Below are 10,623 nucleotides of genomic sequence, written 5' to 3' on the forward strand. Positions count from 1 at the left end.
GTTTAGGCTCGGAGCCCAGTTAGTCTCAAGTACCAACATGGCAACTGAGGAAGATCAATCACGTTAATCTTCCAATAAATAATTTAATCATGTTGTTCTGTTACACTTCAGCAGACTTGATGCGCATTAGTGCTTTAACACGTCTCATTTACTTTCTGTGGCCTCTTGTTTAACAGAGACTTACATATATATTATAGAAACCTCTTTACATTAGCTGTTTTTGTTTCTCAGACACACGACTCAACACATGTTAAATGAATTACCCAGTTTTACAAGCAATGTGTGATGTTTTCAGACATTTCTTCACATTTTCTGTTTACAGGTAAATGTAATGTGCACATAAAATATAAAGTTAAACCTTTTACGTCCCCCTTTCACTACGTCTCAGGCTTCATGGCACCAGTCACACCACCTGCATGGTTTAACTGATGGGTGTTGGCAGTGATCCCAAGAACACAATGAGTTATGAATACAAACAACTGCTTTTCATTAGAAGACATATCATGTCTTATATGTTTTTGTGCAACCCACACAGATCAATGATAATGTAGCCACACAGATATATGCAAAGTAAAATATTGATGATAGAAAGCAACTGACATGTGAGCTATTTGTTTTAGAAAGTTTAATAGAAATATTCTCAGTGAACAAATGTTTTAAATGGTTTACTCTGAGTACAAATAGTCAACAATGGAAGATATGAGGGTCTATGACAAAATGATGATATGGTTTAAAATTATTTTCTTCACATTACTGGTGAGGAAAATACTTGTTGCTACTTGCAGATTCCTGCAGTGATATCAGTTTATACAGTGATTAAATCGGATTAATTCCTTCTCCCATCAATGGCTTTTATCTCCAACAATAGTGCTGCTGACTCTGCTTTTATCCCGCTTAAACCTGACTTCAAAGCTAATCAGTAAAGACTGACTCCTGATGTTTCAATCAGCGGACCACTCTCATCACATACACTACTGTGCTCCGCCTCACATAATGCCCTCAGAGGGAAGTTGAAAGTTCATCCCATTTAGCTCTAATGTTTTCCTAATGGTCGCTTGTTGAGTTAATAGTTAAATAACAGGCGGGATCATTGTCCTTGCCTCTCATTTGCCCCTGTGGGTAAAGCTAAACACATGTTCTCACATCAAAGTCTTCAGATGTAGCCTCTGACCCACTGGTACAATAAGATTACAACAGCTGTGTGTTGGCCCTGGAAACACTTGCTTTACACTGTATATAATGATGCAAGAGTCACCTAACTGAACTGTGTGTGTGTGCATCAGTGGGTATAAGTGTGTGTATTTATATATGATGAAAAGGCTCGTAACATGTATAGGAAAACATACATTGAAATAGTAACCATAACATTTTAAAGATTTCCTCTTTTTTTCTTTACTGACCAACTGTATACAAGTATTACAATAAAACGTTGGCTGCATGACTCAATCGTGAGAGTACAGTTCCTTCATTTAAATGTTTAGATTTAATATATAAATGCATAAAGGAGTACAAAAATAAAACATTTGTATAATACTAATTTTACACATGACAAGGAGATTTAAATGGTTGGATGAATAGAGCTCCAAGGCTTGAACAGTTAAATGCAGCTACACATTCAATGATCACAAAGAACAGAATGGAAACAGCAAGATTAACATAAAAAATAAAGACAGAATTTAATGATCAGACTTAGTGAGTAATAGCAAATTTTGTTGTTAAAACATGAATACATCAGATATAAAGTGCATTGCTATCTGCATGACAGTTGTAGGTAGTCGATGTACATCTATTCATTGTCAGTAGAGGAACTACAGTACTACTCTCTATATAATATAGTGTTTTAACTACTGATGGTAACTGTTATTCAAATTGCTGTACACCCTTCTTTGAAATGGACATTCATACTTAGGTGATTTCAATCAGAATCCAGCTCATCCTTTTGACACCAATTTAGTAAGGCCGGTAACTGTGATTGGTGAGTGTCTCAATTTGTTCTTACCGTCTCTTGTTAAGCAAGGCAGCTTTATGATTCCAGTAACTTTCGACTTATTGGTCGCTCAATTAAAACTGTTTGGGATCCAGATGTTCAGTTTTTCTCTAAGAGTGAAAAAAGCAGACATGTTGTGTAACACAGGGTTGCCTATCACAGCCACAGAACAGCTCAGGAAACACTCGAGCTCTTTTGGCATCCTAACTCCCATCACGAAAACATTGTAATTGCCATTTTTACTAGGATCTTTTATACATGTTATATTCAGTCTGGGGGTAGCTGGCACCCATTGAAATTCCATGGCCCCAATTAACTTGAAACACACAATACAACTTGGCAAACTCTGCCCATTCCTCCGATGAGAAACTATATGTTGTAGTTGATCATTTTGTACAATTTGAAATCAGAGACAATGAGGATAAGCAGATCCCATGTTTAGGATTGGTTATAATAAATCTCTCGGCTCAAAGGTCCACAGGGCTGTGCTACTTGCAAGTGGGATGTTGACTCATGTTTGTTGTGGAGAACCCACCCCCCCGCTGACCTACGTCTCTCCCCTTCTTAAACCATTTGACCCTGGGGTCGATCCCTTTTTCCTAAATGACAGAGAGGCCAGAGGAACGAGAAAATCTCCAAAAATAGTTCTTTACTGTTGAAGTCCATTAACAAAAAAGTATATACATTATAGTTAGAAAAACATACACTCACAGATATAATTGCACTTTGCACTAATAACATCTACGATCTCTATAAGTGGTGAGAGGGGTGATGGTGAAGACGGCGACGGGGCTGGTAGATTGGTGTTGGCGGTGAAGAGTTGTAGGTTCCATGCGAGAGGCCGCAGCGTGGCAGCCAGGATAAGTGCTGTACAACATACCAGATGATCTCATATCACACGTTACATCGCTGCGATGGCTCAGGAGGATCTCCGCAGGAGTTTTCAGTTGCCCTGTTTGGATTTCTTCATCCTGGAAGGGAAAAAAGCAAATTTGATATGAGTTTTATAAGCACAAAATAGATGTGAACACTCTGTGTCAAAATCATATAACATATTGGGCTCTGACTATCCACACAGGTGGTTGCTGGCTTCCAATTTAGTTAAAACCAATAGATCCGATAGATAGCTCTGGCTGAGTGACAAACAAAATGTGTACCATGTCCATTTGGACAAATACTTGGCTGTGAAAACTTAACTAGTAAACACCATATTGAAAATGAATGGGTAATTGTCCAGCAGTTATTGGATGGCAGGATTACAAGGAGATGGTGCTAGAATTCAGAATATATTCAGTTCCAGCCTTCTCAAGCAAAAACAGCTGCTTCAGGTTTACAGGACCAGAATGTTTGTTGACCTGTAATCAACATTTGAGCCTATTAAAGTTAAATTTATGCATTCAGTTTTAAGTGGTTAATCAGTCTCCTTTTAGCCCATTAGTCAGTCGGCCATTTCTGACTCCAAAGTTTTTAGTAAATTACTTGTTGACATTTTTTTTCTCAGCAGAGGTTTTTGTAAACCTTCAACTTCATTGCTGGTAAAAAAAAAAAGTGTTTTGATAAATCGTGTATCTCAAGACGTAATTGCAGAACATTCATTTGCAGCAGTTGCAGAGTGGTATACACATACTGCTGCACAACTCGTTTATATTAACAGTGTAAACACTTGAACATGGGTGGGCAGTTTAATTATTGACATTGGAATATTACTCTGGAAACGCTGAGCCAAATTTCAACTGATAAAAAAAGCTAACCACGGTCTTGTTTACCAGACTGAAGAGGAGCATAATGCATGACTTGTGTGCCTTTATACACATTGTAAATAAGTTTGTCCCTCCTCCCCTTTGGCTGTATGTGTAATTGAAAACACATTAGGTCTGATCGATTGTAAATGACCACCATCAACTCTCTACATGGGCTGTTTTGTTATGTAGAAGGCTGTTCACACCTAGACAAGTCAAGGGCTCCACAACCATCATTGAGACAGACAGTCTGACTGCGGGACTGTGGGCGGATCAGTCAGTGGGTATTGAGTGTGTGTGTGTGTCAGAGGTTGCAGCATAGAGGCAATATCAACATCGTAGTGCATTTAGTTTTCTTCACGTGGAGAGACAGGAAATTCACTTTTTGCATCCCCAAACTCTTCATCTGCCTCCACACCACAGTGCAGAGCATGTTTCATCCGACCGCTACAGGGGTGCTCAAACCTTGAACATATATGGTTGCTCATAGTTCAGGATGGCAACTTGATCCCTTCTATAAACTTTATGGTGCCAATGTTTTTCAGAAAAATGTCCTCAGGGCAGGAAGGAGACAGTTGATATTGGCGGTGACTTTTAGCCATCTCAATCTCAGACAAACTTTAACATGATAGTAGAATGCAAGAGAAAAGTCATCCTATCAAGTTGTACTATTTTGCCTTTATCGAGTTGAAAACAAATATACAATATTTATTCAAGTGTGGTTTATGTCCATATTTTTTTAAACATGTGTCTTGCACAAACAGCACTCCAGTGTGAGAAAGTGGAATCAGTCTCTACTCCCACATGTACATGTACCAGCATGTTCAAGTTTGGGCTCCATTATAAATTGGGCAATTAAGAGCTGTCACTCTCACAATGGCCCATTGACTGATGTCCAAATGTGCTTTTGCGTACCTACTTGCTTAAAATTTCTATAGAGTGGAAGTGATTTTACAGTGACGAGTTATCTGTTAAAGGCTGACAACTGAAGCATGTGCTGCAGCAAACACACAATCCAAAACCAAAACCAGTCTGATTTGTTGCGACTTACTTGTTGATAGCGTTCTTCAGGTACTGCTTCAGCCACCGGATCTCTGGGTTCACACACACCTCTTTGTTTGTCTTCAGCTTGGCACTGATTAGAAGAAGAAACAGAGTTCAGTATGTGCCAATTATGCCTCAGTTGAAGATGAAAGGGTGAATTATGCAGAGTCAGTGACATCAGGTGTCTTGACACATTGTTATTAAACAGAGTGAATTAACACAACCATGTCAGTTTGACACACACACAGAGAGCTCTTTTACCCTACATGAGATGCCACTACAAATATTCGTATGTGCATTCAGGCAGTTCTCAAAGATCATATCCCTTACGTTTGATATTCTGCCCTTGATTGAACTACCTAATTTGTGTGCCGTAAAAATTTGAGTACATGGAGGTTGAGGAGTCAATCCCTCAACACGTGGCTACAGGCTACTTTCTAAATCAAGCATAACCCGGTGGTTATTTACAGAACGGGTCAAGACTGGATCACATGTCTCTATGTGGGAGATCAGGCCTCCTTTGACGCACATGTCCTGCTAACTAAGAAAATCAGTTTTCCCCTCTCCCTGTATGTGTATTTGTAAGAACTGTCAATTCTATGTCCCACTCACTGAGGTTTTCCTGTCTGTTGTACCCAACTGCATTGTGCTTGTGCACTTTCATCTGTAAAGTCACCCCACACAAGCCGTAACAATGAATGAGATCAGACCTAAAGGCTGTAATCACCGTATGAGGAGGAAACGCTGCGTGACAAGCAAATTAGAAGTAAACCCAATTACAAAACCCCTGTTGAAAACAAAACTGCATCCAATTTCCACCTCCCTTTCACGTTCACTCATACTCAAATGGAGCACTTCCTATGGATGCATCATTGGGCCTGCAGTACAACATCTTGCTTTCTGTGCATGTGTGTGTCAAAGCGAGTGACAGAGGGGTGTGTGTGTGTACACATGCATGCACAACTCTTTTCTCTGGCCTGTCACCTCTCGGAGATTGATGGTGAGAAATGTCCAACAAGGAGGAAACCTTTCTGATGTTTTAAGGCCAGAGAGGAAAACATGCAATACTCACATCACTTGGAAGGGGCAGTTGGGCGTGTGGATGAACCTGAGCTCTCGGATGTAGCCGCGTGGGAGGCTGTTGACTGTTGAACGACAGTAGCATCTCTCCACCAGACTGATGGGCTTTGCTGAGGAAGGGAAGAGATGAATATCAATTACACATTAGAGCAAATCATGTTTCAAAAAAAGCCATAAAACAGAGCTTAGATGAAGGTAATGATCTCCTGTGGAAACGGCTTGAATATAAATGAGTTTAAACATTATGATAACAAGCAAATGAGCTGAAAATGATACAAAAAAACAAATAAACATCATATATAACATAATCTTTGATGGATCAACAAGTTGACGCATGCATGCAGAGCCACTACAAATTTACAGAAATGTGTCCACACATGCAGACAGCCCATGCACTGTACTGTAGCTAATCTTGTGGGATTTGCAGATGAATTTTCCATCCATCATTTATACGCGTTTATCTTCTGCAGGGTCGCGGGGGATGGATCCAACATTGACCAACATTAAATAAAAATCACACATTTAGGCTTTAAAGATATTATTGATTGCCCCATAAAACAAACAAACACACACACACACACAGAGGTAGGGGGACATATACATCAACACTAAGTTCTTTCGGCATTACAGCTGTGGAGTGTGTGGTCCGTGATAAATGTGGAAAAATAAATAGGAGAATGTTTTCTTTCTTTTTTCGTGAAACCTACATGGCAAAACTCGCAGTTAACCAGGCTAACAGTGCTGGAAAATGCATGAAATGATTTAGTATCAGTTGGATGGAAGCGCTTTCAGAATAGATACAGTATTATAGTATTAAGCCACAAAAAAGTGAAATGTTCTGTTTCTTGTCAGAAACTGATAAAAGACTGCAGGTCACACTAACAGATGGTGAGAAGTGCCACTATGGATTAAACTCTATGCTAATTATTTTTTACACATGATCTCACGGTATTAACATGATAATGAGCGCAACACCTTCAGGTTGGGTGACTGATGTCGCCATGTAGACTAGCTGTGGCTTTGTCTTACAGCTGCCTCATTTGCGCGTAATTAAATGAAAACAAAGCGCAGAACAAATACACACGTTGATCGGCGATCCGACCGGGAATGTGTTCCTGTTAGAGCCACATGTGCAGCCTGTTGGGGCTTTACGCGGAACAAGCTCATGCATACATCAAACTAACATTTATGGAATGAAAATAATATTTCAATTAGAATTAAGAGGTTCGCATTTAATTCAGACAACATTTGCACTTTAATTGTATCTAATTATAATTTGGCATGTTAATCACATTGCCGATTATTTGGATAGACTTGCCACTAAAAATAGAGACTTCTCGAAAATTAGGATTAACACAAACATAGCATAATAATTGCAAAAAGTCTATCAGGGTTATTTCTATATTTAAACTCTAAAACAAAAGAGTTGTGGAATGGAAATACTTATCTGTTGGACGCTTATTTAACATTCTTCACCACTGATGCATTACATTTTTTGTATATCTTATTTTCTAAATAACAAATAAAACCTCCATATGATCCACACCGACAGCTGCAGAAAAAAAAAGTCTAAATAAACCTGAACCCACAACACACAGCCAACCGGAAAATACTTCCATACCTTGTGATGGAGGCGCATATATCACCACCGTGAGCGCAGCCACGACTGCCAGCAGCTTCACGTCCATTCTGAGATAATGCCACCGCGGTTTGGTCCTGCTCAGAGTAAAGTCCAGAGGAGCTGTGACAGACGGGGCTGTGGTGGAGCATTAAATTACGCGCCGTGTGTCAAGTCAGCCAGAAAAATTGCTTTTCCGGTCGTGAATAGCAAAATAAAAGCCGTAAAGAGCACATACTTTGTTGTAACGATTATTTATCAAGTAATGTAATGTATCAGAAAACAACCAAACCAAAATATATATGCTATATAGTACCCTCTTCGCAATTTGTCAGTGACTTTTCACTCTGTTTTCACAATGTTCGGTTTTTATGCTTTTACTTTGTAAGAAAATAATTGTTTCCTGTTTTATTGGGGTGATCTCGGGTGAAATTGACTAAAGTAGCCAAATTACGCACAGCGCTCAATAGAGACACATCAAACCGACCCCCCCACACAACACAACAGACACACACCACACACACACACCTCTTCCTTAACACTTCTGCCTTTATCATGTGTGTAACGTAACATTTAAAAAGTCATATTTTGTGCCGTAATTTAGCAGCACTGTGTTCTATGTAATGTTTTTGTCATGACCAGCAAACTTCACAAGAAGTTAATTTGGTTGTATTTTATTTGTTTGCTTTTTTTTCTTTTTAAAAAAAAAAATCTATTTAAGTCATCTAATACCAAACACAACTTCTGCCCACCAGACAAGCTGTGGATACATTTCCTTCTACTCATCATGGTGCTTATGGCTGTCGCTGAGGCATTGAAAAGAAACAGGAGACATTTTTGCGCATGTGTTTGTTTTTAGTCATGGTTTTACTTCTCAGGAACTTCATTGGCCCAAATTAATTAAAAGCTAAAAATGAAACTGGAGATGACTTACTCGAGCATAAAGTGTTCTCTGTTACATTGATGGTTCAAATAAATAGACAAGAGGGATATGGAAACAACACACACACCTCACAGCTGGTGTTTGGAAAGGAGTAAAACTCTTCTCATTTTAAGTGAATCCCCCAAAAAAATGCCTTTGTACAGGCTGCTGAACATTACAAACCTGTGTGTGTGTGTGTGTGTGTGTGTGCACATCCTCACTGTTGTGTTTGGGGGTGTTATTAGTGTATTTAACGGGATGCAGATGTGAAGTCAGTTTCCAGACATTTGGCTTTCATCTTCCAGAGCAAACACTCCCGTGTATATGTGTGTATGTGTGTATTACATGAGTAAAAGTGTGGTTTCGGTGTGTGTCCATGTTAGAAGTTTATCTGAGATGAAAACATAAATGAGCCTTGTCTTTTGCGCTGATCACACACTGAGTTACTCTAATGCTTTAATACCTGAAATACTTTTACAGACTTGTTTAAGCCAAATACACACAGCTGAACTGAAGGCGACTCCACAATATAATTATCTTCTGAACTCCTTTACTCAGCAGATAACAAAAGCTTATATTTACACACACTGAGGATGTGTTTTGCTACATTTTTGTGTGTCACAGAGCGACATGAACAATGTGCATAAATGGTTGGTTTTATATTTTCTATTCTTTCTTTTCCCATTTATTGGAGGCATATCCTCTCATCACACAGCTGTGGGAAAGCAAACCACCTGCTGACAGCACACTTTATCATGAAAATGAGTGAGGAATAGAAAAGGGTAGTTCAAGGAGAATAACAGTGTTTTACGCTTGTGATTTACTGCATCGAGCCTGTATCACAAGTAAAGTCCAAATCCTCCTTTATGTAAGTTATGTGAACAGTATCTGTCTCAAGGATTGAGTGTTAATGTACATACGAGATGTTGATTATGAAGTGATTTCACAACCTATACTTTCTTAAATCTAAAAAATCTACATGTGTTTATTATGTGTCTGTCTGAGACATTTTGCTTCACATGGTGCAGACTGTCTGTGTTTTGGATCTCAAACAGTCGTTATAGATGATGCCATGGAGACCAGACCGACGGGAGGGGACGCAGAATCAGCTGACAGCTGAATGGACACATATTGACTTCTCTCACAGGCCTCAAAAGCTAACTTCAAGTGTGTGTTGATGTGTGTGTGTGTGTGTGTGTGTGTGTGTGTGTGTGTGTGTGTGTGTGAAGCTAAGAAAGAGGAAGATAGAACAAGCAGAGAGGAAAAGAGCGCAGTATGAAAGCCCAAGTATTTGAGTGAGTTTCTCTCAGCTTGGAGTGAAAGGTGACTTCAGAGGGTTTCAGATCAAAGTGCCCCGATCACAACAGCTCACCAACCTGCTCACACAGGACGCCTGACGTGTCATTACAATACACACTTTGCATTCACTTCTCTATTCCTTACCCAACCTGTGTGAGCCCGCACAAACAACAAACGTGTGCAGGACGGTTTGCGCAAGCACAAATACAAATGGAAGTCATTTGTCTTGAACACACACACATGAAAGTTGTAAATGGGGGCCAATCTGTGACATGTCATGGGAAAGAAGTCATCGTGAAGTATTTCAAAATTTCTGCCACCATCTGCCACGATTTACTTTCTTCCACTGAGGTGAAATGACTGCAGTAGTGTGGTTACATAAGCAGATTTCCTCTTGCCCAATTGTTTAATTCTGTCTTGCATCAACAAGTTCACAATCTGCATCTTCCCCCGGAAAATAAAACGCTCAGTTCTTTTCTCACCAGGAATTGTTTATACTAATACCAAAAGCGTCTTCGTTATACAGAAAGTGAAAGAAAGCATTGGCACCCTCTCACATTTTGGGGTGTTTTGGGGTCAGATGACAGGTTTGAATGATTGATTGTGTGTAGCATTTCTGGTGATTTGGGCACAAGTTGCACACACTGAACATATATATATGTTATATATATATATATATATATATATATATATATATATATATATATATATGCTACCTGTTACGTTTTGTTCACACCTGTGCTGTGTCCAGTATATTTGTCTGAGCTGACAAGAGTTGTGGTGTAGTGTTCTGTAACCCATCTGTCTGCCTGTCTGTTTTGGGAGGTCTCACTCCAGGGGTCTATCTCCTGCTCTCTGCATGAGGCACTTCTTACTGTACGCTCAAAGAACATAGTAAGTACCTTTTTGAGTGCAAGTGTAAATCACATGTCAG

General features: G+C 39.4%; 1 protein-coding gene across 1 annotated transcript; it reads right to left on the reverse strand.

Moving 5' to 3' along the window:
- Positions 1-646: 646 nt before the first annotated feature.
- On the reverse strand, positions 647-7,598 carry cxcl12a (chemokine (C-X-C motif) ligand 12a (stromal cell-derived factor 1)). The gene is made up of 4 exons (XM_070916060.1): positions 7,472-7,598; positions 5,843-5,960; positions 4,778-4,861; positions 647-2,958 (listed from the first exon to the last, which is right to left on the reverse strand). Exons 1-4 carry the CDS (start codon positions 7,536-7,538, stop codon positions 2,931-2,933), a joined length of 297 nt encoding a protein of 98 aa, XP_070772161.1. The 5' UTR covers positions 7,539-7,598; the 3' UTR covers positions 647-2,930.
- Between the last annotated feature and the right edge of the window lie 3,025 nt (positions 7,599-10,623).

Source organism: Enoplosus armatus, chromosome 12 (genome assembly GCF_043641665.1).
Source record: "Enoplosus armatus isolate fEnoArm2 chromosome 12, fEnoArm2.hap1, whole genome shotgun sequence".
Classification (NCBI taxonomy): domain Eukaryota; kingdom Metazoa; phylum Chordata; class Actinopteri; order Centrarchiformes; family Enoplosidae; genus Enoplosus; species Enoplosus armatus.